The sequence below is a fragment of the Delphinus delphis genome, chromosome 6, assembly GCF_949987515.2.
Source record: "Delphinus delphis chromosome 6, mDelDel1.2, whole genome shotgun sequence".
In the NCBI taxonomy this organism is placed as follows: Eukaryota; Metazoa; Chordata; class Mammalia; order Artiodactyla; family Delphinidae; genus Delphinus; species Delphinus delphis.
Genome location: NC_082688.1, coordinates 1,449,758 through 1,468,104, shown reverse-complemented (window position 1 = coordinate 1,468,104; position 18,347 = coordinate 1,449,758). Strand labels below are relative to the sequence as shown.

The 18,347-nt window shown below is 67.9% G+C and overlaps 1 protein-coding gene across 3 annotated transcripts in view; it reads left to right on the top strand.

The window, feature by feature from the left end:
• Positions 1–868: 868 nt before the first annotated feature.
• Positions 869–18,347, top strand: part of GPSM1 (G protein signaling modulator 1) — a 30,631-nt gene continuing 13,152 nt past the window's right edge. Inside the window, exons 1-9 of one of the 3 annotated variants that reach the window (XM_060013782.1) lie at positions 869–1,076; positions 9,666–9,887; positions 10,535–10,670; positions 11,405–11,547; positions 11,840–11,963; positions 12,207–12,322; positions 12,677–12,832; positions 13,781–13,889; positions 15,035–15,158. In XM_060013782.1, the coding sequence (XP_059869765.1) occupies positions 1,012–1,076; positions 9,666–9,887; positions 10,535–10,670; positions 11,405–11,547; positions 11,840–11,963; positions 12,207–12,322; positions 12,677–12,832; positions 13,781–13,889; positions 15,035–15,158 (1,195 nt within the window). In that variant the 5' untranslated portion in view covers positions 869–1,011. Of the gene's footprint in view, positions 1,077–9,665; positions 9,888–10,534; positions 10,671–11,404; positions 11,548–11,839; positions 11,964–12,206; positions 12,323–12,676; positions 12,833–13,780; positions 13,890–15,034; positions 15,159–16,795; positions 16,912–16,968; positions 16,988–18,347 lie in introns of those variants that run through there. The other 2 variants (XM_060013783.1, XM_060013784.1) reach the window with 2 other exon arrangements.

The window sequence follows — 18,347 nt, the reverse complement described above, 5'->3', positions numbered from 1 at the left end:
GGCAGTCAGGGGTGGAGCTGAGGCCACATCACCGGTCAGGGCCACCAGGGCTCCCGGGAATTCGTAGGGGAGGAGGTGGCCTGGCACTGGGATACTCGACTCGGGTGGGTGGGCCCGGCCCGGCTGCTCTACCTGCATCCTTCCAAGTTTTCAGCCATCTCCATTTCACAGACAGCTGAGAAGGCCAAGGTTGGTAGGGGGGACCCTGCAACTCAAGGTCTCAGAAGGGAGAAACGGGGAGGGGGAGGGGGGCGTGCTCTCAGGATCCGTGGCTTCTGGGGCCAGGCCACACACATGCCTAGGTAAATGCTTTTCCATCCTCCCACACGGACGAATTCACATGGGGGACAGACTCGCTATAGCAGCTAGAGGGGCATCCCCGGGGCCTGCACCCCACTGCCAGTTTGGAGAGGGGCTGAGGCACGCTGGGGCTGGACTGGAGGAGAGGCAGAGAACCACCAAGGGGCGAGAGGTCACTTGCCGAACAAAGGCGGGAGGCCAGGCCTCCAACGGGGGGAAGAAACGGGGGTGACGAGGCCAGCAGCGCTGCGCCTCCACGCAAACGGCCTCGCAAGCCCCAGCAGCCCCCAGAAGCGATGCCGCGCCAGGCCCCTCTCCTGCACTCACCCTGGGGGGCTGGGGTCGCACCCTCCTGAGCCCTCTGCCAGCCGAACGCTCAAAGGCTCCGCCCCTTCCCCCGCCGCGGGCCGCCCCCCCCCCCCCCCCGACCCCGGCTTTCTCCCCTCCCCCCACCGCGCGGACGGGGGGAGGGACCGGCGGCTCGGCCCGCGCCCCCTCCCCCTCGGGCGGCGGTGACATCACGGCCACGGCGGGAGGGGCGGCGCCGCGCACATCACTTCCTCGGCGCCTCCCGCCCGCGCGGACGGACGGACGGCTGGCGGGCGGTGGACAGCGGAGAGCGGACCGCGGACCGGCGCGGGGCGGCGCGGGGCGGCGCGAGCGGCGCGAGCGTGGGGTGCGCGGCCCCCGGCTCTCGGCGCCCTCGGCCCCATGGCGGGTCCGGCCCCGCCCGCCGCTGACGAGCTGCTCGGCCCTGCCCGGCGCCTCTACTCCAGGTGGGTAGGGCAGGGCAGGCGGTGGGGCCGCGCGGGGCCGCGCGGGGACCGGGCAGCTGGGGCCGCTGGAGGCGGGATTGGCCGGCCTGGAACAAAGGCGGCGGCGAGCGCGCAACGTGGCGGGGACGCCCCTCCCAGCGGGGCCGGCGGCGGTTGGGGGCGCGGGGTGGGGAGGAGGGGCGGGGGGAGGGGGTCGGAGGCTGGGGGCGCTGGGCCTCCCACGGCCCACGCCCTCGAGAACCAGGGCACTAGCGGGTGGGCAGCGTGGGCCGCTGGGATGGACTGCCGCCCGCCGGATCGCCCCCTCGCAAATGGTGTCCAGGGTTTGGGAGACTGGCAGCTTCTACAGCTCTGCTCTCCTGGCAGTTGGGCCCTGTGGCACGGCAGGCGTGTGGTGGGCGCTCCAGGAGCGTCCCTCCCAAGCCTGGCACCACCTCCCCACTGCCATGGCCCGAGTACTGGGTGGGCAGGGGGACATGGTATGCTGAAGAGACCAGGATGTGTCACGGGTGGGGCCGTGCCCCCACCAGCCCACCAGGTGCCTGTGGTCCAGTAGATTGTGGCTGGCGTGGGGCTGCAGAGCCAGCCAGCTAGGTGGGTGGGTGGGCACCTGCCTGAAGAGGCACCTGCCGCGGGCAGGTTCGTGAGTGATGCCAGCGGTCTGAGCTCTGCGCCCCACGCCCATCAGGGATGACAGGGTGGCCCTGGGCAGGGCCGCGTGCCTGGCTGGTGACTCCAGGCTTGTCGAAGGTGTGCCACAAGGTGATGCCCTGGGCCTGGCCCAGACGGGCACGGGCACTGGCGTGCAGGTGTCCAGCAGAGCGGGGCAGGCGTGAGTGCTGGGCCGGGGTTGCTTACTGACTGCAGCTCCCGGAGGCGAGGACAGGCTGTCCCACAGTGGGGACAGGCCGTCCCACAGTGGGGACAGGCCGTCCCACAGCGGGGACAGGCCGCCGACTTGGAGGGACATCGTCCTGGCTACCCCCAGCCACCCTTAAGACCTGGGGGCTGCTGAGCCTTCACGGGGCCTAGCCTGGCCTGCGAGGATTCTCCAGCCTGGCCAGCAGCCCAGCAGCCGCAAACCTCTGCTGGGTGCCCCCCACCCCCCGATGTGCAGAATGAGGCTCTGGGGCCCCTCCCACCTTGGTCTGGTCTGTGCTGCTGGCCAGAGACACAGCCCCCATTGTGTGGTCTCGGGATGGAGCGCTGAGCCCCCGGCCTGGCTCCTGGGCCCCACGCAGGGGGAGGGGCGTGTGAGTGGGTCTGTGGGCAGCTGACGCTGGAGGCCTGTCCTAGAGGACCCTCTCCACGGCCCCCCTTGGGATGGAGCGCTGTGCGGGGCTGCACTTGCCCCAGCGTCGTTTCTCCGATGGAGAGGGGGTATTTCGGAAGAATGACACGTGTTGATCTGGCGGCCGCCGGCTGTGTGTGTGTGTGTGTGTGTGTGTGTGTGTGCGTGTGTGTGCGCGCGTGTGTGTGTGTGTGTGTGTGTGTGCGTGTGTGCGTGTGTGTGTGTGTGTGTGTGCGTGTGTGCGTGTGTGTGTGTAGGGGAGCTATGGTGGAGGAGGTCCAGGCCGCTTTAGCCCTGGGAGACCCTGCGCAGCCAAGCCTGGGGTCCACATCGTGCTGGTCTCCCCACAGGCTTGACCTGGCAGCCTGGGGTGTGGGCTGGCACCAGGGCCCAGCGGGGACACACCAGACAGGACCCTGGCCTGGGGGAGCCATCCCTGGGCAGGGGCAGAGCTCAGAGCGAACGCTGGGAGGGGCCCGGAGCCCGGCCTGGATTCCTTGCGAGCTGAGCCCTGAGTGGAGGCCAAAGGGGCAAAGCCCGGCAGAGGTTTGGGGGGCGCGGCCACAGCCTGCCTTCAGGGCTGTGAAGACGCCCGTGAGCGTTTGGAGCCGCGCGTGTAGCCGCGGCTGGGCGTGCGCGGGCCCGTGCCCGGTCGGAGCCGGCGTTCAGAGGCTGCCGAGAAGCCCTCAAGAGGTCATCTGTCCCCTCGGAGCCTGTGTGTCCCGGGAAGACCCCCCGTGGCGTGGGAGTGGAGGGGTGCAGGCAGCCCGGCACGTGGATGCCCCGCGGACAGGATCCCCTTGGTCTGAGCACTCCAGGGGTGGCTGTTCTGGGAGAACCCCTGTTGTGTGGGGGGCCAGGCCAGGTCCCCTCTGCCGTGGCCCCGCCTGGTGACTCCCCTTCCGCACACCCACACCGCTGCCTGGTGAGGTGAGTTCAGCTCTTACAAAGCGGGTTCTGGGCAGAACCGGGCATAGAAAGCCCACGGAGAAGGGCCTGAGCGCGAGGGTGCTTGTGACCCGCCACGTCCCCAGATGGGGCCCTGGGGAGGGCACTGGGTCGGGGAGGCAGGAGTGGGCGGGGTCTCGTGGGGTGGGAGACGGTTAACACTCAGAGCCCCGGTCCGCTGCGCCTGGGAGTGCTTCCCCAGGGCAGGGGTTTGGGAGGGGGTGCCGAGCGGCCCGGGGAGGATGGACAGGTGGCCGAGAAGCCCCCGAAAGTGGGGAAGCCACAGGCCGCCCTCTCCTGGCCCTCTGGCTCCCTTAAGGCCAGCAGCTGAGCGCTCCTGCTGGGGCTGCGAGGGCAGAGCTGGGCGGCGAGCACACCACTGCGGGGCGGCTCTTAGAGGCGTGACCCATCGGCAGGCGCCCGAACGGGGGTCCCACGCCCCGTGGCAGTCGGCCCTACCCCAGGGCTCCCGAGAAGCGTGCCCCTCGGCACTTTGTAAAGCTGGGTGATGGTCGTGCTTCTCCTCTCCAGTGATTCCTGCTTCTCCCAGGCTGCCTGTCCCATGATGCTCAGACTGAAGGGGAGTCAGTGTGGCTTCACTCTGGGGACGGCAGGACAGGGGGTGAGCAGGGGCCCTGGAGCGTCTGCCCAGAGGCCCAGTGTGGGTGACAGCTCAGGACAGGGACGCTGACATTTAGCAGAGAGTGGGGCTGATGGGGACGCAGCCCCTGGCCAGTGAGCCTTGGTGGTGGGAGCTGGGGGCCAGGCTTGGAGACCAGCCTCGGTGGTCTGGTGGGCACCAGAGGACGGCGTGCCATCCGGGGAGACAGGCAGGTGGGGCATGAGTGCTGATGGACCGCCCGTGGGGGCAGAGAGCAGGGCAGTAGGGGCCAGGCGGGGCCGGGCCGATGGCTACTCCCGGGATGCTGTCTCAGGTGCCGCAGACAGGTGGGAGGGGTATGGGGCTGACGTGGTGACCAGAGCAGTAAGGCCGGCCACTGAGCGGTCAGTAATCACTTCATTAACTAGTAAGCCAGGGGGCAGGTGGCGGGAGCTTGGCAGACACTGCCCTGCCTCCTGGCCGCCGCGGTCTGGCTCCTGGGAAGGCTGACCCTGGTCAGCCGCTTTCAAGGAGAGATGTGCTGGGCCGTCGTGGTGTTGGGTAGCAGAGCTCACGGGTGGACGAGGCCTGGCTGGGGCCGGCAGGCTGACCCCTGAGGCCCCTGAGGCGGTGGGCCGGGTCTCTCCCTAGGACGTGGAGGACTGTAGATTAACAATTAAGCATCGGACTTCCCTGGTGGCGCAGTGGTTGAGAATCCGCCTGCCAATGCAGGGGACACGGGTTCGAGCCCTGGTCCGGGAAGATCCCAGTGCCGCGGAGCAACTAAGCCCGTGCGCCACAACTACTGAGCCTGCGCTCTAGAGCCCGCGAGCCACAACTACTGAATCCCGTGCGCCTAGAGCCCGTGCTCCGCAACAGGAGAAGCCACCACAATGAGAAGCCCGCTCACCGCAGGTAGAGTAGCTTCTGCAACTAGAGAAAGCCCATGTGCAGCAACAAAGACCCAACGTAGCTAAAAAAGAAAAATTAATCAAATTAAAAAAAATTAAGCATCTATTTAGCCCAGGTGGCAAATCCCAGGTGGAAAGCTACCCCCTCTCCCAGAGTTTGAGTGGTGAGGCTGGTGAAGGGGGAGCTAAGACCACAGCCTCTGGCCCCTGAGAGCCCTGGCCAGTCCGGCCCAGAGCGCCAGGGAGCCCCATCTCGTGCCCTGACAACAGGGCTCTTGTCAGGCCCTTGGGTGGACAGGCCTGTTGGAGGCCCCTGCAGTCCTACAGCATGGGGGCATGGGCAGTGGGCGGGAAGGCCGGCTCCGCAGACCGATGCTGCAGTGGGTGACCTAGGGGTGCTGCAACCCCAGTGCATCCCCAGTGGGCAGGAGCACCCACAGATACCCCCAGGCCTGCAGAGGCAGTGTGGAGAGACAGGCTCCAGAACCTTCTTCACTGAACAAGGAAGTGAGCCTGGCCAGTGCAGGCAGGTTCACGGAGGAGAGGAGAGGACGGCCTGCGGTGCAGGTGTTGGGGGGCCGCCCCGGGGGGTGGAGGAGGGGCGTGGGGTCGATGTGACAGTGCAGAGTTTTGAGGGTTCAGCTTGTTGGCAGGAGCTGCGCAAGGGGGAGATGGTCCAGGTCCTGCCCTGCCCCCCTCAGCTGAGCTTCCCCCGAGGTGGACAGAGGCCTCCGGGCAGGGAGGAGAACGCCCTGGCCTGGACACCCTGGGGACCAGGGCCTGGTGTGGGCGGGTGGGCAGCCTGGGACCTCATTCTCCCACCTCTGCATCCACCCGCCCAGCCCCTTCCAGGTCTCGGCCCTCCCAGACCCCGCAGAGTGGCAACGCCTGCTGGGCTTCCTGGTCCGATGCTGACCCCCGGGTCCTGTATCCTGGGCGGCCTTTGCCCTGGACCACCACAGCCTCCTACTCATCCCTGGGTTCCCGCCTCTGCTCAGACCCCAGCATGGTGTTGGGGAGCTGGGCCCACCCTGGGTCTGTAGTTCCCTCTGACCCCAGAGCTGCGTTTCCCTTCCTGTCCCAGGTTCCCAGCTGCTTGGTCTAGCTGAGCCCCCTCCCACCCAAGGCCCATCGCCGAGACGGGCAAGTGGCCTGGCAGGAGGGTTCACCTACGAGTGGGGCAGAGAGAGCCTCTGTGAGCGCCGTGGGAATCTAGGGGCTCCTGGGATGCAGCAGCACCGTGGGCTGGACTGCTGGGAGGGGAGGGGCCTTGGGCTTCTCCCCACTGCTCCGCCCTGACCGAGCCCCGTGGCCCCCTCCCCCTAGCTGGACGTTGGCACCAACCCCCGCTACTCCAGAGGCTTCTCCCTTTGCCCAGAGATGGTCACTCGCGCCTCATCAGCCGTGGTGGCTGGAGGAGCTGGGAGCCGGGCTGAGGAGGTGGCCAGGGGGCTGGTGGTTTCAGGAAAGGAACTGGGTGGGGGGGTGTCTATTCCTCCCAAGACGGCTGGCCCCAGGCCCCTCTAGGCCCGCACCTGGGTTAACCTGGGGCCTGGGGCTCCTCGTCGGTCAGGTGCTGGTAACCCCAGCAGTGCCCCAGAGGGCCGGGGGACTAACAGGGTGACTGGACTCTGTGCCCACCTGTTGACCCTGCTGCATGCCGGGCGCTGGGCACCACGTGCTGCCGTGGGCCAGGCTGGGTGTTGGGGGACAGGCCGCCAGGAGGACGGGGCAGAGCCAAGTGCAGACCTGCCGAGCCCCAGCTCCCCAGGTGGGGGCCACACCGCCGTGTCCCTCCTCCTCTCCTTCTCTCACAGACGTTGACCCGGAGCCAGCTAGGTGCCTGGTGCTCCTTTGTGCTGCGTGACGGGGTTCTGGCCCCGCACCGGCCACAGGGCCGGAGTGGGGTGAGAGTCTGGGTGAGCGGGACGGGGGTGCGGCCGCTGCACCCCTGCTGTGCGCCTGCCCCCAAGGGGAGCGCGTGGGCAGGCTCCCCTGGGCGCCCGCCGGCCCGCCCTGCTGACGGCGCTGATCCCCGGCTCTGAGCCGCCCTTGATCCCCTGATCCACCGCAGGCCCTGGGAGGCCCCGGACCAGCTGCCGGGGGCCGGGGGTCTCCTGGAGCCGAGGCCACCAGAGCCTCAGCCCACCGCTCTGGGGTGGGGGATGCGGGGGACCGTGAGGCCGGCGCACCCCCAGGACCAGCAGCCGAGGTGGGGCGAGGGCTGGCTGGCCAGGAGGGAGGCCCGGAGCCCCGCCATGCCGGCTGCCGCCACGGAGGGCCCGCCTGCGGCCCTGAGCCTGGCTGAGAAGGCCGTGTGCAAAGTGGTGTACGGCGCCCCCCGCCCCCGCCCGCTGCTGCTGCCCGTGGGCCTGGAGCTGTGGCTGTACGTGCAGAAGATGCGCCACCTGCAGAGGAGGAGGTGCGGCGGCGGACGGGTGCTAAGCTGGAGGTCGCCGTGCGGTTGGAGGTTCTTGGGGCAAGGAAGGGGGTGGGGCTTTTGACCTGGGACACCCTGCCTGGTGCCTCCCCAGGTGGCCTCCCCACGTGCAGGCCTGGTGAGCTTTCCCAGTCTGCAGTTCCGGGAGGCTGCGTCAGACACCCCAACATTGCGCCCCTGCCCCCTTGACTTCTAGGCCCAGGGCCCTTCCCAAGCCAGAAACCTCCTCTGCTCTGAGCCACTGATGCCACATCTCTGGGCAGGGAGGTGGGCGGGGGGGGAGGCCACGCCTGTGATCAGATCTGCCCGAGCCAGTGGGGCTCCGAAAACACCTGCGTTTCAGACCGAGTCCCCGGGAGGAGAGGGCAGCTAGCCGTGTAGTGAGCAGCTGGGCAGGGACAAGCAGGCCTTAATTAAGGAGCCCCGTGCGTGGCCCTGGTGGAGTGGGGCTGCCCGTGGGCTCCTGCCACGTGGCATCCGGAGGGCCCTTCCCAGAGCTCTTGGCGAGCTGGCTGCTGAGGAGTGGGCGGGGGGTGAAAGGGCCTGGCGTCCTGGTCTCGAGGCCATGCCCCTGACCCCGGCTCTCTGAGAGGCCACAGGGCTCTGCTTGAATCTGGGGGTGGGGGAGATGGCGGGGTCCTCTGGTGCGGGCCCTGCATCCTCCGGGGGGGAGCAGCCCTCTTCCCCAGGAGGAGTGGCCCCGATGCTGGGGAGTCGTGACTGGACAAGGGGCGTGGTGAAGGTGCCGACAGAAGGCGCTGAGCCTGTGGGGTGCGGGGCGCTGGGCTCAGCTTCTCCAGGGGCTCACCAGCCTCACCCCAGCCGGTTCTTGAGGTGTAGCTCTCAGTGTAAATAGAAGTGCCCTGCTGTCTTGAGAACGCAGGAGCAGAGTGAATGGGGCGTTGTGGTTTCTATCAAAGGGGCAGTTTGAATATAACGGTTGAGGGACTTCCCTGGTGGCGCAGTGGTTAGGAATCCACCTACCGATGCAGGGGACACAGGTTCGAGCCCTGGTCCGGGAAGATCCCACATGCCGCGGAGCAACTAAGCCCGTGCACCACAACTACTGAACCTGCTCTCTAGAGCCTGCGAGCCGCAACTACTGAAGCCCGTGAGCCACAACTACTGAAACCCGCAAGCCACAATTACTGAGCCTGCACGCCTAGAGCCCATGCTCCACAGCAAGAGAAGCTACTGCAATGAGAAGCCTGCATGCCGCAACTTGAGAAAGACTGCACGCAGCAACGAAGACCCAATGCAGCCCAAAATAAATAAATACATAAATTTATTTTTAAAAAAAGAAAAGAAACGGTTGAGAAGCACTACCCTAAACAACTTTATTTTTTAAGGAAACACGTTGGTTCCCCCCCTTCAGTAACTCCTGATCGTTGCACACTTCTAACAACGAAGCAGGTCGAGTGCGTTGGGGGGCAGCTGGCTGTCTGGTGTGCACGTGTTATTATAAATTACTCTCTGTAGGTTTTCCATGAACTCTGATGACATCCGAAAGCAATGGGAGTAAGAGGAGGATAACGGGGCGGCCTGTGGCAGCCCGGAGCCGGCTCCCACCTTTCCAGGGGGTGCTCTGCTCCTGCTGTGTGGTCTCAGTGGGGTGCGGGGTGGCAGGGGCCGCTTGCCTCGGTGGGGGCCCTCTCCCTGGCTTTTTCTGCACCTGCGCCCCCAGCCCCCCTCGGGCCCCAGCGCAGGACATCGACTCAGATGCAGCCACGCCCCACCAGAAAATGGGAGGTGAGGACAGGTGACGGCCGAGTCCCCAGCCCCTCCCTCCCCCCCGAGAGCTTGGAGGGTGGGGTCCCTGCTCCAGGATGCAGGACCCAGGAGGGGCTGGGATCGGATCCTGCCTGTGTGGCCCTGACCATCTGGCTGACCCTGTGAGCCTCCGTCATCCTCACAGGGGATCAGGGCCTGCCCCAGGCCACTGTAGCCACTGTGGCAGGTAGCGCCTGGCCCGGGGGCGGCCCCTCGCCCCAGCAGCTGGGACTGGGGTTGGGGGAGGTAGTGTCTGCAGGCCGCCTCTGGGCGAGGGTCCGGCTGCAGTTGCAGATTCATGCTTTCGTGGCCGCCGGCTGCCCTGGGGGTGGGGAAGGGGAGCCGTGAGGCTGCGGCACAGGTGAGCCGCACCGTGTGCCAACCTGGGCGTTCATCCAAAGAGAGGTTGACGCCCACGCCCCCGGGCACCGCACTGGCCACAGCCGTCCGAGGTGCCCCGCTGTCCGAATGGTGACGTGCAGGGGTGTGAGGGGCAGGCTGAGAGCCCTGACCCTCCTCTCCGCCCAGGATGGAGCGTGGGGGGCAGGCTGAGAGCCCTGACCCTCCTCTCCGCCCAGGATGGAGCGTGGGGTCAGGCTGAGAGCCCTGACCCCTCCTCTCCGCCCAGGATGGAAGCCTCGTGCCTGGAGCTGGCCCTGGAGGGTGAGCGGCTGTGCAAGGCTGGTGACTTCAAGGCAGGCGTGGCCTTCTTTGAGGCCGCTGTGCAGGTGGGCACCGAGGACCTGAAGACGCTGAGCGCCATCTACAGCCAGCTGGGCAACGCCTACTTCTACCTGAAGGAGTACGCCCGGGCGCTGGAGTACCACAAACACGACCTGTTGCTAGCTCGGTGAGCCGTCCTGCCCCGGGCCCCCACCCCCACCCCCCGCCCCCGCTCTCACCACGAACCGACCAGCCTCCTCCTGCTGGCCCCACCCACTCAGCCCCCCCTGACCGGCCCCCGCCCCCCATTTCCCAGTGTCTCCGTTCTTCTCGGGCCTCCAGAACTTCCCCGCTGCTGCCCCTCCCTGGAACACCCTCCCCTTGCGTGTTCCCTGCCCCCTCTTTTGCTCCTTAAGGCCTGCAGGAGCCCCCCCCACCCCATGAGCCCCCAGATATCCCAGGTGGGGGAGGAGCTTCCGACCACCGTGCCCACAGGCCCTTCCCCTCCAGCTGGTGGGCCCTGGTTTCGGCATCCAGCCAGTGTGTGGTGGCGGCAGACACGCAGCAAATACACACTGCATGGTTAATTCCCTCTGCCAGGCTCCCAACTCTCCTGTCTCCAAGCCAGTCTTCGCAAGTCCTTCCCCCAGACTGGCCTAGCAGAGAAGTGGTCCTGAGCTGGGCCCACCCGCCGTGGGACCCCTGCCCAGCATCATCCCAGTGTCTGGGGGCTCCCGGTCCCCCCAGACTCTTGCTGCCGTCACCAGGGCTCCCTGCTGGGTTCAGGGTCCCGCCAGTCCTTGGTCCAGCCCCTCCCTCTTTCCTGCCCTCCAGGACCATCGGTGACCGCATGGGGGAGGCCAAGGCCAGTGGGAACCTGGGCAACACACTCAAGGTGCTGGGCCGCTTTGACGAGGCCGTTGTCTGCTGCCAGCGGCACCTGGACATCGCCCAGGAGCAGGGGGACAAGGTGGGCGGCGGCCCCTGACCTGTGGCCCTGTCTGGGTCTGGGATCGGAGCCGCAGGTGACACCACTCACAGCCCCGTGTGCTCTTCCCGTGGGACGACGGTCCCCTTCAGAAACGAGGGCACTTTGGCTCACACCGACGCTGTGGGGCTGAGGCCCGGGCTCCCATCTTCCATCTTCCACGTCAGCTCCCCTCTCCCCGACCTCCCCCCTGAAGCCACCAACACCCCCAGTCACTCCTGGGGCCAGAGGGAGACGGGGGTGGGGGCCGGCTCCGGAAGGAACCTGGCTGAGAGGCAGCACCGTTCGAGCAACGGTGGGTCCAGCTCTGCTGGACCCTTGACAGCCCTGCTCTGTGTCCTCCCCCCGTGGCCCTGTGGGGTAAGCCTCCCTGCCCCTGTATGGGCGAGGAAACTGCGGCTGAGGTGACTGACTCGCCCCAGGCCGCCTCGGAGGTGGTTGAGCAGAGGCAGAGCCCTGACCCTTGGGGGTCAGAGAGGGGTGACCGGGAGGGGTGGGGACAGGTCCCTCCCTCCCCGTGACCCCTACCTTAGTGTCTAGACCTGGTGCTGCCACCCCCCAGGCCCTTGCCTTTGGGGCCTGAGGAACAGCGGGGACCGTGGGCCAGGCGATGGGACACCAGCTCTGCGCGCAGGGCCTGAGCGGGCGGCTCCTCGGGGGCTGTGGCTTCGGAGACGCCCGCCCCGCCCCCCCACCGACCTCAGTGTCGCCCACAGGTTGGGGAGGCGAGGGCACTTTACAACATTGGCAACGTGTACCACGCCAAGGGCAAGCAGCTGTCCTGGAATGCAGCACAGGACCCTGGGCACCTGCCGCCTGCCGTCCGCGAGACGCTGCGCCGGGCCTCTGAGTTCTACGAGTGAGCAGGCGGGGTCGTCCCCGCGCTCTGCACACGCGGGGACCTGGGTGGGCTCCCTCCTCACCCCCACCCGCCCTGTCCTCGGCCTGGCCGGCATAGGCTGCGCCTGAAAGCCAGAGTCGGGGGCGGGGCGGAGGCTGACCCGAGCCTTGGAGCTCAGACCGAGCAGAGCCACCCTCCTCTGGGGGCACGACCCTGGGAGGGACTGTGTGGAGGCCACCCACTCAGCACCTTCTAGCCTGGGTGGGTGGGTCGCTGGGAGGGACACAGCTCAGAGAGACTCGGCCCCCAGGAGGAACCTGTCCCTGGTGAAGGAGCTGGGCGACCGGGCAGCCCAGGGCAGGGCCTATGGCAACCTGGGCAACACCCACTACCTGCTGGGGAGCTTCACAGAGGCCACAACCTTCCACAAGGAGGTAAGTGGGTGGCAGCGACGGGGAGGCCCTGACGTAGGGTCAGAGCGAGACGGCCGGGGCACCCCAGCAGCCCCCTCGCTTCGTCGGGGCTTGGTGCCGGGGCTCCCAGGGCTGCCCCTCTGGGCACACGGACGTCGGGCTGGCCGTGCTGGGCAGTGGGGCGGGGGGGGGGGCAGCACCTGCCATCTGCATCGGATCCCGGGCTGCTCCGGGACCACCTGGGCCTTGTGTCCGTGTCCTCAGCGCCTGGCCATTGCTAAGGAGTTTGGAGACAAGGCAGCAGAGAGGAGGGCCTATAGCAACCTGGGGAACGCCCACATCTTCCTGGGGCGCTTCGACGTGGCCGCCGAGTACTACAAGTAGGCAGCACCCCTCCCATCCCCACCGCCCAGCCAGGGAGAGGGTGGGCCCTAGGAGGGTGAGGGAGCCTGGACCCCAGGCCAAGGAGGCGCCCACCTCAAGCTCTGCCCTCCCAGCCTCCCCAGGGGCCGTGCGGGGGGTTCTGTGCCACCCTGGAAGGGCGACCGATGGAGCCCAGAGAGACCCCCCAGTGGGGTCCTGGGGCTGGAGGCCTCGGGGCCAAAGGGCTGCTTCCCCACCGCCCCCCACGTAGCCCTTGGAAAGGGGCGTTGGGGGAGCATGAGCTGTGCCCTAGCCCCCGTGGAGGGGAATACTGGAATCTTCCTTCCTGGGGTGACCCCCCGCCCCCACAGGAAGACTCTGCAGCTGTCCCGGCAGCTCAAGGACCAGGCAGTGGAGGCGCAGGCCTGCTACAGCCTGGGCAACACGTACACGCTGCTGCAAGACTACGAGCGCGCCGCCGAGTACCACCTGCGGCACCTGCTCATCGCCCAGGAGCTGGCCGACAGGTGCGTGCGGCGGGGACGCGTGGCTGCCCAGGCCCACACCGGGGGGCCCCCCGATCGCCCCTTCAGGCCCTTGGGCTGAGTAACAAGCTGATTACAGTGGCCTGGACTCGCCGGCCTAGGTCTGAGGCGCTGCTCTGCCGCCGACCGCCAAGGGACCCTGCTCAAGGCGGCCCCGCCTGGGCTCAGCCTCCCCCATCAGCTGGCCACACCGCCCACTGAGGGGGACCCGGTGAGACCAGTGGACGCTGGGCCAGCTGCTCGCAGTGACCCTTGGCGCAAGCTGGTTGGGGGGCTGTGCCCCGGTGCCCGCCCCGTTGCCTCCTTGAACACCCCCGTGCCCCCCTCTCTCCACGTCCGTGTAAACGGCAGTCTCTACAGAGAGACAGACTGCCTGGCCGAAGACGCCTAAACACACAGCCATGCGCGTAGGTCTGGGGGCGGCAGTGGCAGCAAGAGGGTCCAGCGCCACAGGCCGGGGCCCCTCGCGGGTGGTGGGGAGGAGGCGTCTTCTAGAAGGCTGCTCTGCCGGTGGCTTAAAGCGGCCTGCAGTTCTTCTTTGGGGTGATGATGTTTTGGAACGAGGTAGAGGCGATGGTCGTAGGTGGTGGATGAGCGCAGAGCCGCCGAGTCGCGCGCTGTGCAGCGGTTGAGTTTGTGTTGCATTATTTACGGCTCCGCTTAAAAATTTATGACCAAGGGAATGAGGTCACTGCTGCTCAGGGAGCCACAGGGGTGAGAGCCTCCCCGGCCACTAGGGGGCAGTCAAGGCCACGCCGGGGACCCTGGACCACCCACGGAGCACACCACCCACGGAGCACCCCCCCCACACCCATCCCCAGTTCGTGATGGGCCTGACCACCCGGAGGCTGGGGGCTTGGGACGGCTGGACTAGTGGGCAGGCTGGCAGGCCTGGGGTGCAGACGTGGACTCAGTTTCCCTCCCCGGCAGAGTGGGTGAGGGCCGGGCGTGCTGGAGCCTGGGGAACGCCTACGTATCCATGGGGAGCCCAGCACAGGCCCTGACCTTCGCCAAGAAGCACCTGGAGATCTCCCAGGAGGTGAGCCGGGCCTGCCCTCCCCTCAGCCCCCAACCCTGGCCTTCGCCAGCGTTGGAGCCCCGCATCCCCGGAGTTGCCCAGCCCCCTCCAGGTGGGCTGGTGCCTCCGTGTGCTCTAGGCCCTTCCCTGGCTGTCGCCACCTGCTGCGAAGGGGCCCAGCCACCCCGTGACTCCTGAGACCTGGTGGCTGCTTGTCTGCTGTAGCCAGGGGGTCGGGAGGGGGGAGTGGGGGCCCGTTTTCCGCCCATAGAGGGTTAGCGTCACCTTTGGGCAGCCACCACCGGCTGCTTCTGTCTCCGACGGAAGTGTGCCAGGCTGGGCCATGGGATGCCTCTGCCCGACACCCAGGGTGGAAATACCTGCCAGGGGCAGCCCAGGGGCACAAAGGCACGGCCGCCCCTGGGGGATCTTCCCCTGGGACCCCTCAACCAGACACCTTCCTGGGGAAGTGGGCCTGTCCACCCAGGACCCTCCTGCTGGGGTCAGGGCAGCCTGCGATGGGGCACTCCAGGGTCGGCGCGGGTGAGCCCCGGCTCCCCGGCTCCCGGCCGGTCCCCTCCTCAGCCCTCACCCACCTCTGGGAAGCAGCCCCAGCGGCAGAGCCAGGTCACCTCCCACCCCAGCGCTCCCCAGACCCGCCACAGACAGCCCCAAGTCCACAGGCGGGCAAGGCCCTTAGGTGTCCTGGTGGAGGGGAGGAGAGCTCGCGTCAGGGGAGGTCCTGGCTTGGAAAAAGCCCCTCCGCCTGGGCCGCCAGCGGGACCGGCCCCTGCGTCCCTCTGAGCACAGGCAGGGGCCCTGGAACTCCACGTGGGGGTCCCCCCACCCGCCTTACCTGTGGCTTTGCTCCTGGATAAGCACGTGGCCTCCCTGCAGGGAGGGTCCCCGCCGGGAGCCTGGCGGGCACGGGGCTGAGAAAGGTGCAGGCTGACTGCCCACGGGAGGGCCCCACGTGGCACGGCCGGACTGGGGTGTGAGGGGGGCTGTCAGGGGCACGTGAGGCTACCCCCGCCCCCGGGACCCCCGCCAGACTCCACCTCTGGGGCGCAGTGGGCCTAGTGCCCTTGGAGACCCGGGGCCGTGACTGCCCCGTGGGAGTGCACGGGGGCCTCGCAGCCCACTAACCTGGCCCTGCCCGGCTGCAGATCGGGGACCGCAGTGGGGAGCTCACGGCCCGCATGAACGTGGCACAGCTGCAGCTGGCGCTGGGCCGGCTGTCCAGCCCGGCAGCCGCGGAGAAGCCAGACCTGGCCGGCTACGAGGCCCAAGGTGAGCTCCTGGGCTGGGCAGGGGGTGCCGCTCTCCCGTGGGCTCAGACCTCAGCCTGAGATGCAGGGGCCTGAGAGGGCAGGGGGGTGGCAGGAGGGCTGCCAGGGTAGAGGGGGTGCTGGCTCACGCTGGGGCCCAATGGGCTCCGCCCTCGAACAGGAGAATATTTAACAGAGCTGCTAGCTAAGGGAAGGGATTCCTCATAACGTGTTGAGCCCCTGTCCCTGGGGCGTGTCAGCATCTGAGCCCCGTCGCCAGCTCACTCCAGAGCTCACAGTGGCATGGGCAAGTGACAGGGTGCTGGGGGCAAGTCGGGACGCTGAGATTGGAAGGTGCGGGACACAGCGCGGGCAAAGGGGCATTCAGGCCTGTCCTTCAGGTCTCTGGGGCAGTGGGGCCCTGGGGTTGCCCTGAACCCCCCAGGTTTCTCAGGCACGAGGAGGAGGGGGCCCCTCCCTGCCCCTCCCTAGCCACCCCACTCCTCTGGGGTTGAAGACCCCCCTCCAGGCTGGGGGCTGGGCCTGGGGGAGGGCTTCTTGTAGGGATGGAGTGGGAGGGGGCTGCTGGCAGGAGGGAGAAGCCAGGTCAGCCAGAGGCCGAGGGAGCCGTGAGCCAGGGACGCATCAACTGAGGCCCGCAGCTCAGCCACGGCTGCTGTGACGACCTCGTTCACGGGCTGCTGGTCGCCCTGTGTGGGTCAGTGATGCTACCCACACAAGGACAGGAAGTTCGCGGCCAAGCAAGTAGATCAATAAATGTGGGCGCTGGGGCAGGGGCCGCCCTGAGCTGGCCTCCCGCGCTGCTGGTGGGTACGGGGCAGGCTCTGGGCAGGGGTTAGCTGCTCCTCCCTCCCAGCCCACACAGTCCGCAACTCGCGGTTCTCGAGTTCTCGGAGAGTCCAGCCCCAGGCCCCTCATGGCTGTGTTCCCGGGTAGCCCACCTTTCCCAACCTCCAAAGCCCCCAGGCCCGCCCAGGACGAGGCTGGGAAGCCATCTGACTGTGGTGTCAGGCCTCCGGGGTTCTGTGCTGTAACGCTCATGGATTTGTGCCAACGGCCTGTCCTGGAAGAGGGTTCAGAGCCACACCCTCGCTCAGAGGCTGAGACGGAAGGGAGGAAATGGGCTGCCGGGACCCTCAGCCACCCTTGTTTTGGGGGTGCTGTAGCCAGTGGGGATGGGATGGAGTGTGGCCCCCTTCGCTCCCCACCCCGTCCCGGCACGTGCAGGCCAGTGTCTGCCCTTCCGGCCAGGGTTTTCCGAGGGTGGGCAGCTCCGCCCAGAGCCCCTGGCACGCCTGGCCCTGCCAGGCCACCCTCTGGGAGCCCCAGCGGCAGGTGGGGGCAGGGCTGAGCCCGGCGTCTGGAAAGGCTCCCGCGGAGGCGCGGCCCAGCCCCGGGTTCTCCTGGTGTTTTCATTCTCCTTTGAGCTGAGGAAAGGGGGGCACATGGTGGGTGCGGGAACAAGGCAGCTTCTGTCCTCCCCACGCCGCCTCTTCTGCTCTGCCCTGGGCCCAGACCCTTCCCAGCCGGGGCCCCAGGAAGCCTCCTCCCACCAGGCTGCCGGCGCCGGGCAGCCAGCAGCCGCTGGGAAAAGGCCATCCTCCTGGGAGGACAGTGGCCGGGACGGCCTCCCGAGGCCCGTGGAGGCAGGTCTGGGGGCCCCGGCCCTGGGATGCAGCTGCTGGAGGTGGGCCAGCGCCCTGACTCTAGGCGGCCCTGGAGAAGAGCTCTGCTTGGAGGAGACCCCCGGTCGGGTGAGCCCGGACGGGCAGGGCCTGTGGTGCAGGCCACGGCAGGGCTTTCTGCAGGGACAGCATCATTCCTTCATCCGTTCGTTCACTCGTTCTTTCAGGGGCGTACTGAGCGCGGGTGGTGGGCTGGCCCAGTTTCCAGAAAGCCGGGTGCCTGTCTTCTGGAAACTGTCCCTGGGGTGCGGGGGTGGGGGTGTTGCATATCCGGAGCCTGGCAGTGGGGGGCGGTGGGGGGGCGAAGGGGGCCAAGTGAGCCCCCGGAGGGCCCTTAACCAGCCCTGGTGGAGGAGCATCTCCAGGGGAGGAGGGAGGCCCTGGGCTGGGTCGGGGGCGGGAGGGAGCCGGTGGGCGTGACCGTGGTGGTGGGCGTGACCGTGGTGGTGGGCGTGGCCTTGTACCACAGGCGCGGCCTGTTGTGGGCGTGGCCTTGCATCACAGGCGTGGCCTGTGGTGGGCGTGGCCTTGCATCACAGGTGTGGTCTGTGGTGGGCCGTGGGCCTGGCTGGCCGGCACTTCGTGCACCTGGAGGACCCAGAGCCTGGCTGGGTTCAGCCCACGTGTTACCCTCACGGCCCTCGCTGCCCCCACCCCAGCTAAGAGGTCCCAGGGTGAGTCTGGGTGGGCGGGGCACCTCCCTGCCACTGCTGCCTGGGTCAGGGTCGGTCCTCCCAGGGTACTTGCTGTGCCCACCCTGCCCACCCCAGGAGGGCACCGGGCGGGGGCCCATGCTGGATGGGGGTCCCGCTGCGCCCCCTCGACATGGCAGCGCGGTCAGCGCATAAGAAGGGGGAGTCGGCGCTGAGCCCCACGGGGCTGCCTGCTTGTCCCCTCTGGTGGACGCCTCTGCCTGCCTACAGGGTGTGGACTGCCCTGCCCCCCCCACTTGTGTTGCTTCTCAGTCCCTTCATCCCCTGTGCCCTGCTCAGGGCGTCCTGGGCCCAGAGCAGCAGGAGTCCTGGAACACCGCGTCCAGCCGCCTTGGGAGGTTGGGATGTTCGTGGTGGGATGTCTGAGCGGCTGCTTAGGCTGCGGGCTCTGGCCCTGGCTCCGCACGTCCTGGTTGGCAGAGCAAGTGGCGACCTAGCTGTGCCTCCATGTGCCCATCTGGGAAGCAGGCCCGCTGGTCATCTTGGGAAGAGCACCTGGTGGGGACGGGCACAGCTCATGTCCCCAGGAGGGCTGAAGATGCAGACACAGCACGGCCCATCTGTGCATTCAGCAAGTGGCCTGCAGCCCACCCACGTGCCAGGCACCTGTGATGGACAGGTCAGGGCCACGGGGCCACAGGGGCCCTCATCTGTCCTTAGGTCTGACTCTTTTCCAGCCACTCTCAGCTGGACCCTGTGCAGGCATGCCTATGGCCCCGACTCCCCCTGTCCTGACCTGGCTCTACCCCTCTGGGCTCGCTGGCCTTGGCCAGGTGGTCACCCTCTCTTGAG